Raw genomic sequence first — 25447 nt, 5'->3', positions numbered from 1 at the left:
GTATCTTCAAGTCATGGGTGGCCCAGCCAGAGCCACCGAGAGGAGTAGCACGCATATTCCCCTCCTGTGTTACCGAAAGTGAGGTAGAAATAGAAAAGGAGGCAGGATAGAATAACCAGAAACTCCCAGGAGCCCTGAGGGCATCCTCGGCTACTGCTCACGTCCAAGAGTAGTAAAGGGTTAAAGAGTCAGTCAGAACGTCCTGAGGTCGATCCAACATCGGACCAGCTGACAAACTCTGGGGAATGTTCCCTCACCCGGGAGTCTGACCAGGTGGCTTGATCTGGAAAGAAGATTGTTGTCCCCCGCTCAGAGGGGAATGTAGGCGACCAATCATTGCGTCGCAACTTGACTGAAGAAATAGAGTACCTGGTGCCGAGGAAGGAAAAATCCTCTGACGGACCGAGTTGAGAAAACGTCTACGAGGAGCATAAATTGGATCTGTGTCTAACCAGAAGCTCCTGGATCCTCAGGATAGTCAGAAGCCACCTAATGTACAGAGTGGGATAGTCGCAGTAGATTGTCCCATTAGGGAACCAACGTCACCTCCTGTCCTTGAAAAAGAGTTATTCTGTGATCTTCCTGAACCCTGTGGGAGCGGAAGAGAGACCGAAAGGAAAGGACTGACAGTGAAAATGAGAATCCTGTAATGCGAATCTGAGCCCGATGAGGAAACCCAGCGGAAATCAGTAAATCGGCATCCCTGAAGACAAAAGGACACGTAAAACTACCTTTCTTGGTCAAACTAGCAATCACAGACTGAAAGGATTCTAAGGCCCGAATAGGCCTGGGCAAGCCCACTGGCTTCGGAACGTGAAGAGAAAACAAAGGCCTGAGAACTGTCCCGATTCAGATGATATGTGAAAAACAGTGATCAACACCCTTTGCGGTTAGGAGCATATGGAGCGCCGCCTGCAGTATGACTCTCTCGTCCTCGTAAATCAGTCGACCCCTGCCGAGGGACTCCTGAGACGGTTGTACTCCAAAATCTAGTCTGTAACCGCCCAAGCCTTCTCTCACCGACATGCGCCCATCCTAGGACCCTCCAGGTGGTAGGAAGGTCTGACCTGTAGTGGGTGTATAGGACGACCTAAAATCAGACTGGAGCGAGGATGCTGAAACTCTGCTTCAGCCTTTCACCCTGACATCCCGTGGCGACGGAGATATCGCCCGTGTGGAGTGGAAAGCTTGAAAGGGCATGGAAAAATCTAAAGGAAAGACCGGTAAAGGTCTGTCTTGGAGCTGGGGCAGTAGTAGTAGGATAAAGCAAAGTAGACTTACCTCCAATGGCTCAAGAAATCCTGCAGAAAGTTCCTTCCCCTGAACCCTCTGCCCCGTAGGATTTCATGTTCACCTGTCACTGTTGCCGCCCCAGAGGTCGTCGGGTTAAGACAGCCCAAGCGAAAAATAAGATTTTACTTACCGATAAATCTATTTCTCGTAGTCCGTAGTGGATGCTGGGGACTCCGTCAGGACCATGGAGGACCAGCGGCTCCGCAGGAGACAGGGCACAAAACTAAAGCTTTAGGATCAGGTGGTGTGTACTGGCTCCTCCCGCCATGACCCTCCTCCAAGCCTCAGTTAGGATACTGTGCCCGGACGAGCGTACACAATAAGGAAGGATATTGAATCCCGGGTAAGACTCATACCAGCCACACCAATCACACCGTATAACTTGTGATCTAATCCCAGTTAACAGTATGACAAACGTAGGAGCCTCTGAACAGACGGCTCACAACAATAACAACCCGATTTTTTTGTAACAATAACTATGTACAAGTATTGCAGACAATCCGCACTTGGGATGGGCGCCCAGCATCCACTACGGACTACGAGAAATAGATTTATCGGTAAGTAAAATCTTATTTTCTCTGACGTCCTAAGTGGATGCTGGGGACTCCGTCAGGACCATGGGGATTATACCAAAGCTCCCAAACGGGCGGGAGAGTGCGGATGACTCTGCAGCACCGAGTGAGAGAACTCCAGGTCCTCCTCAGCCAGGGTGTGCCCCTGACCAAGTAGCAGCTCGGCAAAGTTGTAAAGCCGAGACCCCTCGGGCAGTCGCCCAAGATGAGCCCACCTTCCTTGTGGAATGGGCATTTATATATATTTTGGCTGTGGCAGTCCTGCCACAGAATGTGCAAGCTGAATTGTACTACACATTCAACTAGCAATCGTCTGCTTAGAAGCAAGAGCACCCAGTTTTTTGGGTGCATACAGGATAACAGCAAGTCAGTTTTCCTGACTCCAGCCGTCCTGGAAATCTATATTTTCAGGGCCCTGACAACATCTAGCAACTTGGAGTCCTCCAAGTCTCTAGTAGCCGCAGGTACCACAATAAGCTGGTTCAGATGAAACGCTGACACCACCTTAGGGAGAAACTGGGGACGAGTCCGCAGCTCTGCCCTGTCCGAATGGACAATCAGATATGGGCTTTTGTGAGACAAAGCCGCCAATTCTGACACTCGCCTGGCCGAGGCCAGGGCCAACATCATGGTCACTTTCCATGTGAGATATTTCAAATCCACAGATTTGAGCGGTTTAAACCAACGTGATTTGAGGAATCCCAGGACTACGTTGAGATCCCACAGTGCCACTGGAGGCACAAAAGGGGGTTGTATATGCAGTACTCCCTTGTCAAATTTCTGGACTTCAGGAACTGAAGCCAATTCTTTCTGGAAGAAAATCGACAGGGCCGAAATTTGAACCTTAATGGACCCCAATTTGAGGCCCATAGACACTCCTGTTTGCAGGAAATACAGGAATCGACCGAGTTGAAATTTCTTCGTGGGGCCTTCCTGGCCTCACACCACGCAACATATTTTCGCCACATGTGGTGATAATGTTGTGCGGTCACCTCCTTTCTGGCTTTGACCAGGGTAGGAATGACCTCTTCCGGAATGCCTTTTTCCCTTAGGATCCGGCGTTCAACCGCCATGCCGTCAAACGCAGCCGCGGTAAGTCTTGGAACAGACATGGTACTTGCTGAAGAAAGTCCCTTCTTATCGGCAGAGGCCCTGAGTCCTCTGTGAGCATCTCTTGAAGTTCCGGGTACCAAGTCCTTCTTGGCCCATCCGGAGCCACGAGTATAGTTCTTACTCCTCTACGTCTTATAATTCTCAGTACCTTTGGTATGAGAAGCAGAGGAGGGAACACATACACCGACTGGTACACCCATGGTGTTACCAGAACGTCCACAGCTATTGCCTGAGGGTCTCTTGACCTGGCGCAATACCTGTCCAGTTTTTTGTTCAGGCGGGACGCCATCATGTCCACCTTTGGTCTTTCCCAACGGTGCACAATCATGTGGAAAAAAACTTCTCGATGAAGTCCCCACTCTCCCGGGTGGAGGTCGTGCTGAGGAAGTCTGCTTCCCAGTTGTCCACTCCCGGAATGAAAACTGCTGACAGTGCTATCACATGATTTTCCGCCCAGCGAAGAATCCTTGCAGTTTCTGCCATTGTCCTCCTGCTTCTTGTGCCGCCCTGTCTGTTTACGTGGGCGACTGCCGTGATGTTGTCCCACTGGATCAATACCGGCTGACCTTGAAGCAGAGGTCTTGCTTAAGCTTAGAGCATTGTAAATTGCTCTTAGCTCCAGTATATTTATGCGGAGAGAAGTCCCCAGACTTGATCACACTCCCTGGAAATTTTTTCCCTGTGTGACAGCTCCCCAGCCTTTCAAGCTGGAATCCGTGGTCACCAGGACCCAGTCCTGAATGCATAACTGTGGCCCTTTAGTAGATGAGCACTCTGCAGCCACCACAGAAGAGACACCCTTGTCCTTGGAGACAGGGTTATCCGCTGATGCATCTGAAGATGCGATCCGGACCATTTGTCCAGCAGATCCCACTGAAAAGTTCTTGCGTGAAATCTGCCGAATGGAATCGCTTCGTAAGAAGCCACCATTTTTCCCAGGACCCTTGTGCAATGATGCACTGACACTTTTCCTGGTTTTTGGAGGTTCCTGACTAGCTCGGATAACTCCCTGGCTTTCTCCTCCGGGAGAAACACCTTTTTCTGGACTGTGTCCAGAATCATCCCTAGGGACAGCAGACGTGTCGTCGGAGACAGCTGCGATTTTGGAATATTTAGAATCCACCCGTGCTGTCGTAGAACTACTTGAGATAGTGCTACTCAGACCTCCAACTGTTCTCTGGACCTTGCCCTTATTAGGAGATCGTCCAAGTAAGGGATAATTAAGACGCCTTTTCTTTGAAGAAGAATCATCATTTCGGCCATTACCTTGGTAAAGACCCGGGGTGCCGTGGACAATCCAAACGGCAGCGTCTGAAACTGATAGTGACAGTTTTGTACCACGAACCTGAGGTACCCTTTGTGAGAAGGGCAAATTTGGACATGGAGGTAAGCATCCTTGATGTCCAGGGACACCATATAGTCCCCTTCTTCCTGGTTCGCTATCACTGCTCTGAGTGACTCCATTTAGAATAGGTCTCACCTAGCCGTCTGGCTTCAGTACCACAATATAGTGTGGAATAATACCCCTTTACTTGTTGTAGGAGGGGTACTTTGATTATCACCTGCTGGGAATACAGCTTGTGAATTGTTTCCAATACTGCCTCCCTGTCGGAGGTAGACGTTGGTAAAGCAAACTTCAGGAACCTGCGAGGGGGAGACGTCTCGAATTTCCAATCTGTACCCCTGGGATACTACTTGTAGGATCCAGGGGTCCACTTGCGAGTGAGCCCACTGCGTGCTGAAACTCTTGAGACGACCCCCCACCGCACCTGTTTGCACGTCCCCAGCGTCATGCTGAGGACTTGGCAGAAGCGGTGGAAGGCTTCTGTTCCTGGGAATGGGCTGCCTGCTGCAGTCTTCTTCCCTTACCTCTATCCCTGGGCAGATATTATGGGGACGAAAGGACTGAGGCTGAAAAGACTATGTCTTTTTCTGCTGAGATGTGACTTGGGGTAAAAAAGGTGGATTTTCTAGCTGTTGCCGTGGCCACCAGGTCCGATGGACCGACCCCAAATAACTCGTCCCCTTTATACGGCAATACTTCCATGTGCCGTGTGGAATCTGCATCACCTGACCACTGTCGTGTCCATAAACATCGTCTGGCAGATATGGACATCGCACTTACTCTTGATGCCAGAGTTTCGCATATATAGAAATGCATCTTTTAAATGCTCTATAGTCAATAAAATACTGTACCTGTCAAGGGTATCAATATTTCCAGTCAGGGAATCCGACCAAGCCACCCCAGCGCTGCCCATCCAGGCTGAGGCGATCGCTGGTCGCAGTATAACACCAGTATGTGTGTATATACTTTTTAGGATATTTTCCAACCTCCTATCAGTTGGCTCCTTGAGGGCGTCCGTATCTGGAGACGGTAACGCCACTTGTTTTTATAAGCGTGTGAGCGCCTTATCCACCCTAAGGTGTGTTTCCCAACGCGCCATAACTTCTGGCGGGAAAGGGTATACCGCCAATAATTTTCTATCGGGGGAAACCCACGCATCATCACACACTTCATTTAATTTATCTGATTCAGGAAAAACCACATGTAGTTTTTTCACACTCCACATAATACCCTTTTTTGTGGTACTTGTAGTATCAGAAATATGTAACATCTCCTTCATTGCCCTTAACAAGTAACGTGTGGCCCTAAAGGAAAATACGATTGTTTCTTCACCGTCGACACTGGAGTCAGTGTCCGTGTCTGTGTCGACCGACTGAGGTAAAAGGACGTTTTAACGCCCCCGACGGTGTTTTAGACGCCTGGACAGGTACTAATTGGTTTGCCGGCCGTCTCATGTCGTCAACCGACCTTGCAGCGTTTTGACATTATCACGTAATTCCTTAAATAAGCCATCCATTCCGGTGTCGACACCCTAGAGAGTGACATCACCATTACCGGCAATTGCTCCGCCTCCTCACCAACATCGTCCTCATACATGTCGACACACAAGTACCGACACACAGCACACACACAGGGAATGCTCTGATAGAGGACAGGACCCCACTAGCCCTTTGGGGAGACAGAGGGAGAGTTTGCCAGCACACACCAAAAACGCTATATTATACAGGGACAACCTTTATATAAGTGTTTTTCCCTTATAGCATTTTAATATATATATACATATCGCCAAATAAGTGCCCCCCCTCTCTGTTTTAACCCTGTTTCTGTAGTGCAGTGCAGGGGAGAGCCTGGGAGCCTTCCCACCAGCATTTCTGTGAGGGAAAATGGCGCTGTGTGCTGAGGAGAATAGGCCCCGCCCCCTTTTCGGCGGGCTTCTTCTCCCGTTTTTCTGAGACCTGGCAGGGGTTAAATACATCCATATAGCCTCCAGGGGCTATATGTGATGTATTTTTAGCCAGAATAAGGTATTATACATTGCTGCCCAGGGCGCCCCCAGCAACGCCCTGCACCCTCCGTGACCGTTGGTGTGAAGTGTGTGACAACAATGGCGCACAGCTGCAGTGCTGTGCGCTACCTTCATGAAGACTGAAAAGCCTTCTGCCGCCGGTTTCTGGACCTTCAATCTTCAGCATCTGCAAGGGGGGTCGGCGGCGCGGCTCCGGGACGAACCCCAGGGTGAGACCTGTGTTCCGACTCCCTCTGGAGCTAATGGTGTCCAGTAGCCTAAGAAGCCAATCCATCCTGCACGCAGGCGAGTTGAACTTCTCTCCCCTAAGTCCCTCGATGCAGTGAGCCTGTTGCCAGCAGGACTCACTGAAAATAAGAAACCTAAAAACTTTTTCTAAGCAGCTCCTTAAGAGAGCCACCTAGATTGCACCCTGCTCGGACGGGCACAAAAACCTAACTGAGGCTTGGAGGAGGGTCATGGCGGGAGGAGCCAGTACACACCACCTGATCCTAAAGCTTTAGTTTTGTGCCCTGTCTCCTGCGGAGCCGCTGGTCCTCCATGGTCCTGACGGAGTCCCCAGCATCCACTTAGGACGTCAGAGAAATGCAGGTTCCGAGTCTGCAGAACCTCCCAAGAACATAAAGCAGAATCGTGATTCTGACCCGTACCCCAGTATCAAACGATCCTGATGCGAAACATCCTGTAACCTAGAGGACAATTGTTCCACAACCTACCTGCTCCGGACAAGGTAGAACCCAGCTGCCGCATATGTGTCTTCGATGGACCCCTGAGCAAGGTTGCCTCAGGAAAACGGCAGCTTGTTGGACCGGCGATACATCGAGGGGTATATCTTGGAGAGGCCCTGATATCCTTTCCTGCCGTCTGCGGGGAAAGGATAGGAAAACAAACATTGTTTGATACCTGAAGTGTATTCGGGTGTCTGCCGGCTGTCCACCGGAGCCTGCCCAGCTCATCCGAAACTGGACCAGTCGCTGTCATTTCGTCATCGGCGTCGAACCCTGATGGACTTGACGTGTCCGCCTCCTTTACCTGCAGTATCAGACAAACTGCTGTATAATGCACCTGGATATTCTGAGACACTGGTTCAGACTCAACCGAAAAACGGACCTCATCAGTATCCTGGACATCTCTCTCCTCCTCCCAGAGAGGCCTTTCCACTGCCGAGTTGTAACATGGAAGGTTAGCAAGGTTCTTTTAGAAACCTGGAGAGGGGAAATGACGTACAAGGTCTCTGGTTACCAGTGACATTACCTGCATAATCTGAGCTGTTCAAACAGGAGCGTCCTGCTGGTGCGTGGAGGGCTAAGCAGATGGCTCCACCGCATACTTCACACCTAAGAGGGAATTCTTTGACTATCCCAGGTGAGACAAACGAAAGGAGAAAAGGTGGGTTAAATAAACACAGCCCTATGCAAGATCTGCACTACAACGTGTAGTGACCGACACGATTCAAATAAACTTTCTGGAGCAGCGGAGACCTGAACCAGTAGCGCTGCGGGACAGGAGTCTTAGCCACTAGGCTATAGGAGCTTCCTTTAAAGTAACTTTTTTTTTTTTTTTTTTTTGGATTCAAACCCTGGTCCCATCAGATACCCGCTACAGCGACTGTTTGTCTGATGCCACACACATTCCCCAAATTACTACCAGTATTATTATTATTATTATTATTATTAAGTGGAACAAAGGAATAATAAAGGGAAGGTAACACCCGCCCTGTTTCTCAGAGGCTCGGTTGGTTTCCCAAAATGGCGTCCAGTTATGAGAAAAGCCGGGGGAAAAAGTTATGTGGCAAAGCGGAGCTAATGTGAAACCAGGTCTGTCTTATAATAAAAACATTGCTACTATATATGTGCAACAGTATACTTATATATATATACACATACACACACACACATACCCATACATAACCCCATACATACATATATATATATATATATATATATATATATATATATATATATATATATATATATATATATATATATATATATATATATATATATATATAGCAAACGAATAACCGGCACTCACACTTCCATAGTCATCTTGCCGAGGTGCACATTGGTAAAAATCATATCATCCAAACGTACGGCACTCTGCGGACTTATTCAGCCAAATAAATAACTCATGACATCTTGCTTCTCTTAAGCAACGTTTCGGCTCTTTTAATAGCCTTTTTCAAGCAGCATAATGGTTAAACAGTGCTCATAATCTTATTTAAATACCGGGACATCGTGGACAGGTAAGGGTATTTAAATAAGATTATGAGCACTGTTTAAGTTATTTATTTGGCTGAATAAGTCCGCAGAGTGCCGTACGTTTGGATGATTATATATATATATATATATATATATATATATATATATATATATATATATATATATATATATATATATATATATATATACACATAATTAAGCTAATTGTGTAGGGGGTGATATGTGAACCTGGGTTCCTATGCATAATGTGCTCCACTATTATGGCCACCAAGCTATAAAAGCTATTTATAATGACATTAATGAGCCCCTGATATAGAGTAGGCTCTATTAGAAAGTGGTGGTGAGTAGTCTTGAACCCGGGGTTGGAGACTGCTAGGCAGAAGCTCTAACCATTTGGCTATATTAGCCATTGTGTGTGTGCCGGGGAGCGGGGAGCCCGTGAGCAAAGCGGGAGTATGTACAAACATTAAATGAAGTAGTAAGCTCCCTGACTCTCCCTCTAGCAATGCGTGCAGTGGCCGTGGAGCAGGGAGCCCGCTGTTGAAATAGGTCGGCCCCCAAAACTTAAACTAACCTGCTTCAGTTCCACGAAGCGGTGAGCGCCATGTATCCCCGTCCGCGCTGAGCCCGTTGTACAGCGCGGGACAGCAATGCGTACAGCGCGGGATTTACCCGGGGCGGTGATCGCTCTGTCCGGAAATGCGTGCGGGGAGCAGGGAGCCCGCTGCACAGCGCGGGATGCGGATGTGAGCGTGCAGCGGCCGGGGCGCGGGGAACGCTCGCTGCACCGAGCAGGAGTTAGCTCCACCCCCGCTCTGGCAGAATTTTTTTTTAAAACTCACCCGTCTGTGAGCGCCCTGCATCCCCCGCCGGCCATGTGTGTCGCGGGCGGAGCGCGGAGAGCTGAGCCGCAGTACAGAGCGGGCGCTGTGCATAGCGCACTGAAGCTCCGCCCCCCCCCTTAAAGGCGCCAAATTTGATCAGAAAAGGCGCCCTGTGTTATAATCTGACCCACTCCAGACACATGAGATCCTACAGTGGCACACTGGGGGAATCAACATATTACTTAGATCACATTGTAATATATAATCATACATCCATGTGAAGGGGGGGTGTTTACTCACCACTGCCTGCAGATGCTGGAGTGGCCCCGACACACGCAGCGGTGTCCGGCCTCTGTCGACGGAGTGGCCTCCAACATCGCACTCACGTATCCTGTCGGAATCTTCTGCCGACGGAGTGACCCTGACACGCGCCGCACGCAGCGGTGTCCGGCCACTGATACTCACCGCTGCCATGCTTCCGGAATCTTCTGCTGGATGGAGTGGTCTCGACACGCGCCGCACGCAGCGGTGTCCGCCAACTCAGGAGAGCTCAGTGTCTCCCTCAGCCGGGGCCCATCCCGAGCCGCACGCAGCTGCGATGGGACCCCGCCGGCAGCTCCCGCGGTGCAGACTGGCAGTGGCAGAGCTGCCAGTCTGTGTGTGTAAGTAAGAAAAAGAAAATAATAAAGAAAAAAGAAAAATTTCTTCAGCTAAACCCAAGTGAACCAGCTCCCTCGGGCACTAAACTAAGACTGGCTTGGAGGGGAGATAGTAGGGGAGGAGCTAGCCACAGTGTGAGAATTTTTAAAGTGCCAGCTCCCAACTACTGCCTACTATTCCCCATTGTAACTACATTCCAGTGGCCCCTAGTGGATGAAGGAGTAATGCATCTTAGTCATAATGTGATGCTACTAGGACGCAGGAGGAGATTGTGCCGAGTAGTGTGATGCTTGTATACTGTGTGCGACTGCGTCTGAGTCTTTACACAAAGTGCTACAATGCAGCAGCCACAGCTTATTCCAATACAAGTTTTGTCCTGCTCCGTATACAGCCTCAGTCACACACAGTATACAGGTGTCAACATCACATTACTCAGCGCAGTCTCCTGGTGCGTCCTAGTCACATTGTGCTCCGTATACAGCCTCAGTCACACACAGTATACAGGTATCATATATCACATTACTCAGCACAGTCTCCTGGTGCGTCCTAGTCACATTGTGCTCCGTATACAGCCTCAGTCACACACAGTATACAGGTGTCATATATCACATTACTCAGCGCTGTCTCCTGGTGTGTACTAGTCACATTGTGCTCTGTATACAGCCTCAGTCACACACAGTATACAGGTGTCATATATCACATTACACAGCGCAGTCTCCTGGTGCATCCTAGTCACATTGTGCTCCGTATACAGCCTCAGTCACACACAGGTGTCATATATCATATCACATTACTCAGCGCAGTCTCCTGGTGCGTCCTAGTCACATTGTGCTCCGTATACAGCCTCAGTCACACACAGTATGCAGGTGTCATATCACATTACTCAGCACAGTCTCCTGGTGCGTCCTAGTCACATTGTGCTCCATATACAGCCTCAGTCACACACAGTATACAGGTGTCATATATCACATTACTCAGCGCTGTCTCCTGGTGCGTCCTAGTCACATTGTGCTCCGTATACAGCCTCAGTCACACACAGTATACAGGTTTCATATATATTACTCAGTGCAGTTTCCTGGTGTGTCCTAGTCACATTGTGCTCCGTATACAGCCTCAGTCACACACAGTATACAGGTGTCATATCACATTACTCAACGCAGTCTCCTGGTGCGTCCTAGTCACATTGTGCTCTGTATACAGCCTCAGTCACACACAGTATACAGGTGTCATATCACATTACACAGCGCAGTCTCCTGGTGCATCCTAGTCACATTGTGCTCCGTATACAGCCTCAGTCACACACAGGTGTCATATATCACATTACTCAGCGCAGTCTCCTGGTGCGTCCTAGTCACATTGTGCTCCGTATACAGCCTCAGTCACACACAGTATACAGGTTTCATATTTATTACTCAGCGCAGTCTCCTGGTGTGTCCTAGTCACATTGTGCTCCGTATACAGCCTCAGTCACACACAGTATACAGGTGTCATATATCACATTACTCAGCGCAGTCTCCTGGTGCGTCCTAGTCACACTGTGCTCCGTATACAGACTCAGTCACACACAGTATACAGGTGTCGCATATCACATTCTCCTCGTGCCTCCTAGTAACATTGCATTGCGACTAAGATACATTTTGCCAAAAAAGGCACCCAACAATAGCGGAGTTGCACAGGACCTAGCAGCACTTTTGTACCAGGCATCTATGCAGTAAGACGTACGAGGCTAGATGTATGAGGACACATCTGTACACGCATTTTGTACGTATGAAACCTTGCATCCAGGGGGAGGGAATCATTTCTCAGATGGGACCACACCAATCAGCAACTATGTGCATTACCCATTAGGAGGTATGTCTTTACATCTGGCACAGAGGTGTAAGTACACACTAATGATAGGGAGATTTAGTAACGCACGGAGGCGGGCGCAGCTCCCGAGCTACAGCGCTACGCCGGGCGCAGCTCCCGAGCTACAGCGCATACTGAAACGTCAGGATATAAGGTGTACCTACCACTGCGGTGTGACGTCATGCGGCCTCCCAGTAAGGCATGGGCACTGGTGTCTGGGAAATGTGAGCGCTATCCTACACTGGGCACCGGGTGGGTGCAGCTATTGTAGCTACTGTATATTAAGGAACACAGCATGACCAAACCCTCCAACTTACCTGAGTGGACTTATCCCTCATGCATGGAGCGGTCTGGCCGTGTTCCCGAGGCCATTGTCCGGAGAGATAAGGGGCAGCCAGAGTATCTAGCGATGATGTGCGGCGTATTAAGCTGGATGGGCTGGACGAGGGTGGTGGCGGCTTATCACCTGATAGAGAAAAACAGTTATCGTTAAACGTTTGCAGAAGACTGTTCCTCCCAGTGCAACGTATTTATCTGGTGTCCTTCATGAATTATTCCACATTCTGCTGGTGCATTTAGTGTAGCACAATGTTATCATATAAAGGGGGAGACAATACATCGCCCCAGGGCCAGATCGCAGCATATTACAGTCTTCACTTAGACTCACAACTTGCATTATTTATACATAAAACATATGTAATGTCACACAGCGGTCAGGAACGCAGGGGCTCGCTAAAGGTAACAAGCGGTGCGGGGTGCCGTGCAGCATAACTAGCAGCTGCATTGCGGGGTCTCTCCTATGCAACCTGTGCCCAGCTGAGGGGGGTAATTCACTGATCCATAGGCTATTTACCAACACACATCAGGATATTCTACAACAATGGAGGAAATTTATTTCCCAATATACAAAGTGCCGTTCCCATTCTGCCGGCATGACAAGTTTGTGGTTTTGGCACTACCCTTAGTGTCTGGTATGTGCGCGGTCAGGCAGTGGCGCACATTTTCTATATACAGATGTATCCAGGATGATCATTGCACAGCATACGCACCGCGCCCGCTGCCACTACTCACTCCTGCAATCACACAAAACAAAGTCTAGGGTGCGTGTAAACGACCGTGCGCCCTGCATCAAGCTAGTCGCAGGAGCACATAGTTGCACAATGCTACATCTGTATAGAAATAAAAACGTTACTATGTTCCCTCTATGAACAGGATTGTTTAATGGCAACAACTGAACCACATCCAGTTTTTACAAAGGTGACGCAGAAGTAGCGGGAGACAGGTTTAAATCCCAAACAAATATATATTTAAATTTTTTAAATGTGTTTTTTTAATTATGCTGTGACTACAGGCCTGATGCCAGGACATATACTTACCGGTAAATCTATTTCTCGTAGTCCGTAGAGGATGCTGGGACTCCTTAAGGACCATGGGGAATAGACGGGCTCCGCAGGAGATAGGGCACTTTAAGAAAGCTTTGGACTCTGGGTGTGCACTGGCTCCTCCCTCTATTCCCCTCCTCCAGACCTCAGTTAGGGAAACTGTGCCCAGAGAAGATGGACAGTACGAGGAAGGATTTTTGGAAATCTAAGGGCGAGATCCATACCAGCCCACACCAATCACACCGTATAACTTGTGATAAACTTACCCAGTTAACAGTATGAACAACAACATAGCCACGGTTCCACCGAAAAACTATAACATAACCCTTATGTAAGCAATAACTGTATACAAGTCTTGCAGAAGAAGTCCGCACTTGGGACGGGCGCCCAGCATCCTCTACGGACTACGAGAAATAGATTTACCGGTAAGTAAAATCTTATTTTCTCTAACGTCCTTGAGGATGCTGGGACTCTGTAAGGACCATGGGGATTATACCAAAGCTCCCAAACGGGCGGGAGAGTGCGGATGACTCTGCAGCACCGATTGAGCAAACAGGAGGTCCTCCTCAGCCAGGGTATCAAACTTATAGAACTTTGCAAAGGTGTTTGTCCCCGACCAAGTAGCTGCTCGGCACAACTGTAATGCCGAGACCCCTCGGGCAGCCGCCTAAGAAGAGCCCACTTTCCTAGTGGAGTGGGCCTTAACAGATTTCGGCAACGGCAATCCTGCCGTAGAATGCGCCTGCTGAATCGTGTTACAGATCCAGCAAGCAATAGTCTGCTTTGAAGCAGGAGCGCCAACCTTGTTGGCCGCATACAGAACGAACAAAGCTTCAGTCTTCCTGATTCTAGCCGTTCTGGTCACATAAATCTTCAAAGCCCTGACTACATCCAGGGACTCGGAATCCTCCAAGTCCCGTGTAGCCACAGGCACGACAATAGGTTGGTTCACATGAAAAGATGAGACCACTTTTGGCAGAAAGTGAGGGCGAGTCCTCAACTCCGCCCTATCCACGTGAAAAACCAAGTATGGGCTTTTATGTGATAAAGCCGCCAATTCGGAAACACGTCTTGCCGAAGCTAACGCCAACAACATGACCACTTTCCACGTGAGGTATTTCAACTCCACAGTTTTGAGTGGTTCAAACCAAGGTGACTTGAGGAAACGTAACACCACGTTAAGATCCCAAGGCACCACCGGAGGCACAAAGGGAGGCTGAATATGCAGCACTCCCTTCACAAAGGTCTGTACTTCAGGAATAGAGGCCAATTCTCTTTGAAAGAAAATGGATAAGGCCGAAATCTGGACCTTTATGGACCCTAATTTTAGGCCCAAAGTCACTCCTGTTTGAAGGAAGTGAAGTAGACTGCCCAAATGGAACTCCCCCGTAGGAGCAGCTCTGGCCTCACACCAAGAAACATATTTCCGCTATATACGGTGATAATGTTTTAACGTCACATCTTTCCTAGCCTTGATCAGGGTAGGAATGACTTCCTCCGGAATCCCTTTTTCCGCTAGGATTCGGCGTTCAACCGCCATGCCGTCAAACGCAGCCGCGGTAAGTCTTGGAACAGACAGGGCCCCTGCCGCAGCAGGTCCTGCCTTAGAGGAAGAGGCCACGGATCCCCTGCGAGCAACTCTTGCAGCTCCGGATACCAAGTCCTCCGTGGCCAATCCGGAACAATGAGTATTGTTCTGACCCTGCTTCTTCGTATTATTCTCAACACCTTGGGTATGAGAGGAAGAAACACATAGGCCGATCTGAACACCCAAGGTGTCACCAGAGCGTCTATCGCTACCGCCTGAGGGTCCCTTGACCTGGCACAATACCGCTTTATTTTTTGTTGAGACGGGACGCCATCATGTCGATTTGAGGCAGTCCCCAACGATCCGTGATCTGTGCGAAGACTTCTTGATGATGTCCCCACTCTCCCGGATGCAGGTCGTGCCTGCTGAGGAAGTCCGCCTCCCAGTTGTCCACCCCCGGGATGAACAGCGCTGGCAGCGCGCTTACATGGCCTTCCGCCCAGCGTAGAATCCTGGTCGCTTCTGCCATGGCCATTCTGCTCCTTGTTCCGCCTTGGCGGTTTATATGAGCCACTGCCGTGACATTGTCTGACTGAATCAGAACCGGTTTTCTCCGAAGCAATTCCTCCGCTTGACGCAGGGCGTTGTATATGGCCCTCAACTCCAGGACGTTGATGTGGAGACAAGACTCTAGGCTTGACCAGAGACCTTGGAAATTTCTTCCCAGTGTCACTGCTCCCCAGCCTCGGAGGCTTGCGTCCGTGGTCACCAGGACCCAGTCCTGAATGCCGAACCTGCGACCTTCTAGTAGGTGAGCACTGTTCAGCCACCACAGGAGAGATACCCTGGTCCTGGGAGACAGGGTGATCCTTTGATGCATTTGTAAGTGGGACCCGGACCACTTATCCAAGAGGTCCCATTGAAAGGTCCTCGCATGGAACCTGCCGAAAGCACCCTTTCACCGTGTGTAAGCAGGGGAGAGTCCGGGGAGCTTCCTCTCAGCAGTGCTGTGGAGAGAATATGGCGCTGGTGAGTGCTGAGGGAGAAGCTTAGATCGACATGGCATTGGCCCTAGAAGCCAGCAATCCAATGTCTCTTTGAGCATCCCTCATAAAAAGACTGCGGGGTATATTTACTAAGCTCCCGATTTTGACCGAGATGCCGTTTTTTCTTCAAAGTGTCATGTCGGGAATTTACTAAGCAAAAATCTCGGCAGTGATGAGGGCATTCGTAATATTTTGGAAGTCCTAGGAAATAATCTCGAATCAATACACCATCGGTCAAATACGCCTGCAATTTGGTAGAAATCGGGAATTTACTAAAAAGTGCAAATCACAAACACTGCCGACAATAGCCAAACACTGCCGTGCTGAAATACAAATCGTGAAAAAGTGCTAAAAAAAAAACAGACCTGCTTTTTTTTTACCGTGTTTGGATAGGCATGCACGGATCCATGAGATCCGTGCATGTTTATCAGTGGGAAGGGGATGGGAAAGTGTTATTTTCAGGGGGAAAAAATGCGTGGGGTCCCCCCTCCTAAGCCAAACCAGCCTCGGGCTCTTTGAGCCGGCCCTGGTTGCAAAAATATGGTGGGGAAAATGATAGAGGTTCCCCCATATTTCAACAACCAGCACCGGGCTCTGCGCCTGGTCCTGGTTCCAAAAATACGGGGGACAAAAAGCGTAGGGGTCCCCCGTATTTCTGAAACCAGCACCGGGCTCCACTAGCCAGATACATAATGCCACAGCCGGGGGACACTTTTATATAGGTCCCGGCAGCCGTGGCATTACATAACCAACTAGTCACCCCAGGCCGGGGTACCCTGGAGGAGTGGGGACCGCTTCAATCAAGGGGTCTCCCCCCTCCAGCCACCCAAGGACCAGGGGTGAAGCCCGAGGCTGTCCCCCCCATCCAAGGGCTGCGGATGGGAGGCTGATAGCCATTGTGTAAAAAAATGAATATTGTTTTTAGTAGCAGTACTACAAGTCCCAGCAAGCCTCCCCCGCAAGCTGGTACTTGGAGAACCACAAGTACCAGCATGCGGAGGAAAACCGGACCCACTGGTACCTGTAGTACTACTACTAAAAAAATACCCCAATAAAAACATAAGACACACACCTTGAAAGTAAAACTTTAATGCATACATACACACCTCCATATACACATACTTACCTATGTTCACACGCAGGTCGGTACTCTTCTCCATGTAGAATCCATGGGGTACCTGTGGAAAAAATCCTACTCACCAAATCCAGTGTAGAGGGCTCCTCGGGTAATCCATTTGTAATCCACGTACTTGTAAAAATAAAAAAACGGACACCCGACCACGAACTGAAAGGGGCCCCATGTTTTCACATGGGACCCCTTTCCCCGAATGCCAGAAACCCACTCTGACTTATGTCTAAGAGGGTTTCTTCAGCCAATCAGGGAGCGCCACGTTGTGGCACCCTCCTGATTGGCTGTGTGCTCCTGTACTGTATGACAGGCGGCACACGGCAGTGTTACAATGTAGCGCCTATGCGCTCTATTGTAACCAATGGTGGGAACTTTGTGGTCAGCGGTGAGGTCACTTTCGGTCACCCGCTGACCACAAAGTTCCCACAGTACACTGCCAGGAGGGGGTCTGTGCCCCAACATTACACCCACAGGGGACTGCCATAGTCACATACCCTGTGTAACGGTACAGTACACTGCCAGGAGGGCGTCTGTGCCCAAACATTACACCCATAAGGCACTGCCATAGTCACATACCCTGTGTAACTGTACAGTACAATGCCAGGAGGGCGTCTGTGCCCCAACATTACACCCATAAGGCACTGCCATAGTCACATACCCTGTGTAACGGTACAGTACACTGCCAGGAGGGGGTCTGTGCCCAAACATTACACCCATAAGGCACTGCCATAGTCACATACCCTGTGTAACGGTACAGTACACTGCCAGGAGGGGGTCTGTGCCCCAACATTACACCCATAGGGCACTGCCATAGTCACATACCCTGTGTAACGGTATAGTACACTGCCAGGAGGGGGTCTATGCCCCAACATCACACCCATAAGGCACTGCCATAGTCACATACCCTGTGTAACGGTACAGTACACTGCCAGGAGGGGGTCTGTGCCCAAACATTACACCCATAAGGCACTGCCATAGTCACATACCCTGTGTAACGGTACAGTACACTGCCAGGAGGGCGTCTGTGCCCCAACATTACACCCATAAGGCACTGCCATAGTCACATACCCTGTGTAACAGTACAGTACACTGCCAGGAGGGGGTCTGTGCCCAAACATTACACCCATAAGGCACTGCCATAGTCACATACCCTGTGTAACTGTACAGTACACTGCCAGGAGGGGGTCTGTGCCCAAACATTACACCCATAAGGCACTGCCATAGTCACATACCCTGTGTAACGGTACAGTACACTGCCAGGAGGGGGTCTGTGCCCAAACATTACACCCACAGGGGACTGCCATAGTCACATACCCTGTGTAACGGTACAGTACACTGCCAGGAGGGCGTCTGTGCCCCAACATTACACCCATAAGGCACTGCCATAGTCACATACCCTGTGTAACGGTACAGTACACTGCCAGGAGGGGGTCTGTGCCCAAACATTACACCCATAAGGCACTGCCATAGTCACATACCCTGTGTAACGGTACAGTACACTGCCAGGAGGGGGTCTGTGCCCCAACATTACACCCATAAGGCACTGCCATAGTCACATACCCTGTGTAACGGTACAGTACACTGCCAGGAGGGGGTCTGTGCCCCAACATTACACCCATAAGGCACTGCCATAGTCACATACCCTGTGTAACGGTACAGTACACTGCCAGGAGGGGGTCTGTGCCCCAACATTACACCCATAAGGCACTGCCATAGTCACATACCCTGTGTAACGGTACAGTACACTGCCAGGAGGGGGTCTGTGCCCCAACATTACACCCATAAGGCACTGCCATAGTCACATACCCTGTGTAACGGTACAGTACACTGCCAGGAGGGGGTCTGTGCCCCAACATTACACCCATAAGGCACTGCCATAGTCACATACCCTGTGTAACGGTACAGTACACTGCCAGGAGGGGGTCTGTGCCCCAACATTACACCCATAGGGCACTGCCATAGTCACATACCCTGTGTAACGGTATAGTACACTGCCAGGAGGGGGTCTATGCCCCAACATTACACCCATAAGGCACTGCCATAGTCACATACCCTGTGTAACGGTACAGTACACTGCCAGGAGGGGGTCTGTGCCCAAACATTACACCCACAGGGGACTGCCATAGTCACATACCCTGTGTAACGGTACAGTACACTGCCAGGAGGGCGTCTGTGCCCCAACATTACACCCATAAGGCACTGCCATAGTCACATACCCTGTGTAACGGTACAGTACACTGCCAGGAGGGGGTCTATGCCCCAACATTACACCCATAAGGCACTGCCATAGTCACATACCCTGTGTAACGGTACAGTACACTGCCAGGAGGGGGTCTGTGCCCCAACATTACACCCATAAGGCACTGCCATAGTCACATACCCTGTGTAACTGTACCGTACAATGCCAGGAGGGCATCTGTGCCCAAACATTACACCCATAGGGCACTGCCATAGTCACATACCCTGTGTAACGGTACAGTACACTGCCAGGAGGGCGTCTGTGCCCCAACATTACACCCATAAGGCACTGCCATAGTCACATACCCTGTGTAACGGTACAGTACACTGCCAGGAGGGGGTCTGTGCCCAAACATTACACCCACAGGGGACTGCCATAGTCACATACCCTGTGTAACGGTACAGTACACTGCCAGGAGGGCGTCTGTGCCCCAACATTACACCCATAAGGCACTGCCATAGTCACATACCCTGTGTAACGGTACAGTACACTGCCAGGAGGGCGTCTGTGCCCCAACATTACACCCATAAGGCACTGCCATAGTCACATACCCTGTGTAACGGTACAGTACACTGCCAGGAGGGCGTCTGTGCCCCAACATTACACCCATAAGGCACTGCCATAGTCACATACCCTGTGTAACGGTACAGTACACTGCCAGGAGGGGGTCTGTGCCCAAACATTACACCCATAAGGCACTGCCATAGTCACATACCCTGTGTAACTGTACAGTACACTGCCAGGAGGGGGTCTGTGCCCAAACATTACACCCATAAGGCACTGCCATAGTCACATACCCTGTGTAACGGTACAGTACACTGCCAGGAGGGCGTCTGTGCCCCAACATTACACCCATAAGGCACTGCCATAGTCACATACCCTGTGTAACGGTACAGTACACTGCCAGGAGGGCGTCTGTGCCCCAACATTACACCCATAAGGCACTGCCATAGTCACATACCCTGTGTAACAGTACAGTACACTGCCAGGAGGGGGTCTGTGCCCAAACATTACACCCATAAGGCACTGCCATAGTCACATACCCTGTGTAACTGTACAGTACACTGCCAGGAGGGGGTCTGTGCCCAAACATTACACCCATAAGGCACTGCCATAGTCACATACCCTGTGTAACGGTACAGTACACTGCCAGGAGGGGGTCTGTGCCCAAACATTACACCCACAGGGGACTGCCATAGTCACATACCCTGTGTAACGGTACAGTACACTGCCAGGAGGGCGTCTGTGCCCCAACATTACACCCATAAGGCACTGCCATAGTCACATACCCTGTGTAACGGTACAGTACACTGCCAGGAGGGGGTCTGTGCCCAAACATTACACCCATAAGGCACTGCCATAGTCACATACCCTGTGTAACGGTACAGTACACTGCCAGGAGGGGGTCTGTGCCCCAACATTACACCCATAAGGCACTGCCATAGTCACATACCCTGTGTAACGGTACAGTACACTGCCAGGAGGGGGTCTGTGCCCCAACATTACACCCATAAGGCACTGCCATAGTCACATACCCTGTGTAACGGTACAGTACACTGCCAGGAGGGGGTCTATGCCCCAACATTACACCCATAAGGCACTGCCATAGTCACATACCCTGTGTAACGGTACAGTACACTGCCAGGAGGGGGTCTGTGCCCCAACATTACACCCATAGGGCACTGCCATAGTCACATACCCTGTGTAACGGTATAGTACACTGCCAGGAGGGGGTCTATGCCCCAACATTACACCCATAAGGCACTGCCATAGTCACATACCCTGTGTAACGGTACAGTACACTGCCAGGAGGGGGTCTGTGCCCAAACATTACACCCACAGGGGACTGCCATAGTCACATACCCTGTGTAACGGTACAGTACACTGCCAGGAGGGCGTCTGTGCCCCAACATTACACCCATAAGGCACTGCCATAGTCACATACCCTGTGTAACGGTACAGTACACTGCCAGGAGGGGGTCTATGCCCCAACATTACACCCATAAGGCACTGCCATAGTCACATACCCTGTGTAACGGTACAGTACACTGCCAGGAGGGGGTCTGTGCCCCAACATTACACCCATAGGGCACTGCCATAGTCACATACCCTGTGTAACGGTATAGTACACTGCCAGGAGGGGGTCTATGCCCCAACATTACACCCATAAGGCACTGCCATAGTCACATACCCTGTGTAACGGTACAGTACACTGCCAGGAGGGGGTCTGTGCCCAAACATTATAGCCATAGGGCACGGCCATAGTCACATACCCTGTGTAACGGTATAGTACACTGCCAGGAGGGCGTCTGTGCCCCAACATTACACCCATAAGGCACTGCCATAGTCACATACCCTGTGTAACGGTACAGTACACTGCCAGGAGGGGGTCTGTGCCCCAACATTACACCCATAAGGCACTGCCATAGTCACATACCCTGTGTAACGGTACAGTACACTGCCAGGAGGGGGTCTGTGCCCCAACATTACACCCATAAGGCACTGCCATAGTCACATACCCTGTGTAACTGTACCGTACAATGCCAGGAGGGCATCTGTGCCCAAACATTACACCCATAGGGCACTGCCATAGTCACATACCCTGTGTAACGGTACAGTACACTGCCAGGAGGGCGTCTGTGCCCCAACATTACACCCATAAGGCACTGCCATAGTCACATACCCTGTGTAACGGTACAGTACACTGCCAGGAGGGGGTCTGTGCCCAAACATTACACCCACAGGGGACTGCCATAGTCACATACCCTGTGTAACGGTACAGTACACTGCCAGGAGGGCGTCTGTGCCCCAACATTACACCCATAAGGCACTGCCATAGTCACATACCCTGTGTAACGGTACAGTACACTGCCAGGAGGGCGTCTGTGCCCCAACATTACACCCATAAGGCACTGCCATAGTCACATACCCTGTGTAACGGTACAGTACACTGCCAGGAGGGCGTCTGTGCCCCAACATTACACCCATAAGGCACTGCCATAGTCACATACCCTGTGTAACGGTACAGTACACTGCCAGGAGGGGGTCTGTGCCCCAACATTACACCCATAAGGCACTGCCATAGTCACATACCCTGTGTAACTGTACAGTACACTGCCAGGAGGGCGTCTGTGCCCCAACATTACACCCATAAGGCACTGCCATAGTCACATACCCTGTGTAACGGTACAGTACACTGCCAGGAGGGGGTCTGTGCCCCAACATTACACCCATAGGGCACTGCCATAGTCACATACCCTGTGTAACGGTATAGTACACTGCCAGGAGGGGGTCTATGCCCCAACATTACACCCATAAGGCACTGCCATAGTCACATACCCTGTGTAACGGTACAGTACACTGCCAGGAGGGGGTCTGTGCCCCAACATTACACCCATAAGGCACTGCCATAGTCACATACCCTGTGTAACGGTACAGTACACTGCCAGGAGGGGGTCTGTGCCCCAACATTACACCCATAAGGCACTGCCATAGTCACATACCCTGTGTAACGGTACAGTACACTGCCAGGAGGGGGTCTGTGCCCCAACATTACACCCATAAGGCACTGCCATAGTCACATACCCTGTGTAACGGTACAGTACACTGCCAGGAGGGGGTCTGTGCCCAAACATCACACCCATAAGGCACTGTCATAGTCACATACCCTGTGACACTGTACCGTACACTGCCAGGAGGGCGTCTGTGCCCCAACATTACACCCATAGGGCACTGCCATAGTCACATACCCTGTGTAACGGTACAGTACACTGCCAGGAGGGCGTCTGTGCCCCAACATTACACCCATAAGGCACTGCCATAGTCACATACCCTGTGTAACTGTACAGTACACTGCCAGGAGGGCGTCTGTGCCCAAACATTACACCCACAGGGCACTGCCATAGTCACATACCCTGTGTAACGGTACAGTACACTGCCAGGAGGGGGTCTGTGCCCCAACATTACACCCATAAGGCACTGCCATAGTCACATACCCTGTGTAACGGTACAGTACACTGCCAGGAGGGCGTCTGTGCCCCAACATTACACCCATAAGGCACTGCCATAGTCACATACCCTGTGTAACTGTACAGTACACTGCCAGGAGGGCGTCTGTGCCCCAACATTACACCCATAAGGCACTGCCATAGTCACATACCCTGTGTAACGGTACAGTACACTGCCAGGAGGGGGTCTGTGCCCCAACATTACACCCATAGGGCACTGCCATAGTCACATACCCTGTGTAACGGTACAGTACACTGCCAGGAGGGGGTCTGTGCCCCAACATTACACCCATAAGGCACTGCCATAGTCACATACCCTGTGTAACGGTACAGTACACTGCCAGGAGGGGGTCTGTGCCCAAACATTACACCCACAGGGGACTGCCATAGTCACATACCCTGTGTAACGGTACAGTACACTGCCAGGAGGGCGTCTGTGCCCCAACATTACACCCATAAGGCACTGCCATAGTCACATACCCTGTGTAACTGTACAGTACACTGCCAGGAGGGCGTCTGTGCCCCAACATTACACCCATAAGGCACTGCCATAGTCACATACCCTGTGTAACGGTACAGTACACTGCCAGGAGGGGGTCTGTGCCCCAACATTACACCCATAGGGCACTGCCATAGTCACATACCCTGTGTAACGGTATAGTACACTGCCAGGAGGGGGTCTATGCCCCAACATTACACCCATAAGGCACTGCCATAGTCACATACCCTGTGTAACGGTACAGTACACTGCCAGGAGGGGGTCTATGCCCCAACATTACACCCATAAGGCACTGCCATAGTCACATACCCTGTGTAACGGTACAGTACACTGCCAGGAGGGGGTCTGTGCCCCAACATTACACCCATAAGGCACTGCCATAGTCACATACCCTGTGTAACGGTACAGTACACTGCCAGGAGGGGGTCTGTGCCCCAACATTACACCCATAAGGCACTGCCATAGTCACATACCCTGTGTAACGGTACAGTACACTGCCAGGAGGGCGTCTGTGCCCCAACATTACACCCATAAGGCACTGCCATAGTCACATACCCTGTGTAACTGTACAGTACACTGCCAGGAGGGCGTCTGTGCCCCAACATTACACCCATAAGGCACTGCCATAGTCACATACCCTGTGTAACGGTACAGTACACTGCCAGGAGGGGGTCTGTGCCCCAACATTACACCCATAGGGCACTGCCATAGTCACATACCCTGTGTAACGGTATAGTACACTGCCAGGAGGGGGTCTATGCCCCAACATTACACCCATAAGGCACTGCCATAGTCACATACCCTGTGTAACGGTACAGTACACTGCCAGGAGGGGGTCTATGCCCCAACATTACACCCATAAGGCACTGCCATAGTCACATACCCTGTGTAACGGTACAGTACACTGCCAGGAGGGGGTCTGTGCCCCAACATTACACCCATAAGGCACTGCCATAGTCACATACCCTGTGTAACGGTACAGTACACTGCCAGGAGGGGGTCTGTGCCCAAACATCACACCCATAAGGCACTGTCATAGTCACATACCCTGTGACACTGTACCGTACACTGCCAGGAGGGCGTCCGTGCCCCAACATTACACCCATAGGGCACTGCCATAGTCACATACCCTGTGTAACGGTACAGTACACTGCCAGGAGGGCGTCTGTGCCCCAACATTACACCCATAAGGCACTGCCATAGTCACATACCCTGTGTAACTGTACCGTACAATGCCAGGAGGGCATCTGTGCCCAAACATTACACCCATAGGGCACTGCCATAGTCACATACCCTGTGTAACGGTACAGTACACTGCCAGGAGGGCGTCTGTGCCCCAACATTACACCCATAAGGCACTGCCATAGTCACATACCCTGTGTAACTGTACAGTACACTGCCAGGAGGGCGTCTGTGCCCAAACATTACACCCACAGGGCACTGCCATAGTCACATACCCTGTGTAACGGTACAGTACACTGCCAGGAGGGCGTCTGTGCCCCAACATTACACCCATAAGGCACGGCCAGTCACATACCCTGTGTAACGGTACAGTACACTGCCAGGAGGGGGTCTGTGCCCAAACATCACACCCATAGGGCACTGCCATAGTCACATACCCTGTGTAACGGTACAGTACACTGCCAGGAGGGAGTCTGTGCCCCAACATTACACCCATAAGGCACTGCCATAGTCACATACCCTGTGTAACTGT

The 25447-nt window shown here is 50.6% G+C and overlaps 1 protein-coding gene across 2 annotated transcripts in view; it reads right to left on the bottom strand.

Moving 5' to 3' along the window:
* FAM117B (family with sequence similarity 117 member B) overlaps positions 1 to 25447 on the bottom strand; it is a 136704-nt gene that overhangs the window by 102163 nt on the left and 9094 nt on the right. For both annotated transcript variants that reach the window (XM_063954622.1, XM_063954623.1), the window contains exon 2: positions 12221 to 12369. In XM_063954622.1, the coding sequence (XP_063810692.1) occupies positions 12221 to 12369 (149 nt within the window). The remainder of the gene's footprint in view (positions 1 to 12220; positions 12370 to 25447) is intronic.

The sequence above is a fragment of the Pseudophryne corroboree genome, unplaced genomic scaffold, assembly GCF_028390025.1.
Source record: "Pseudophryne corroboree isolate aPseCor3 unplaced genomic scaffold, aPseCor3.hap2 scaffold_703, whole genome shotgun sequence".
NCBI classification, from domain to species: domain Eukaryota; kingdom Metazoa; phylum Chordata; class Amphibia; order Anura; family Myobatrachidae; genus Pseudophryne; species Pseudophryne corroboree.
Note: the sequence above shows the minus strand (reverse complement) of the source record. Positions and strands in the feature narration are given on the sequence as shown.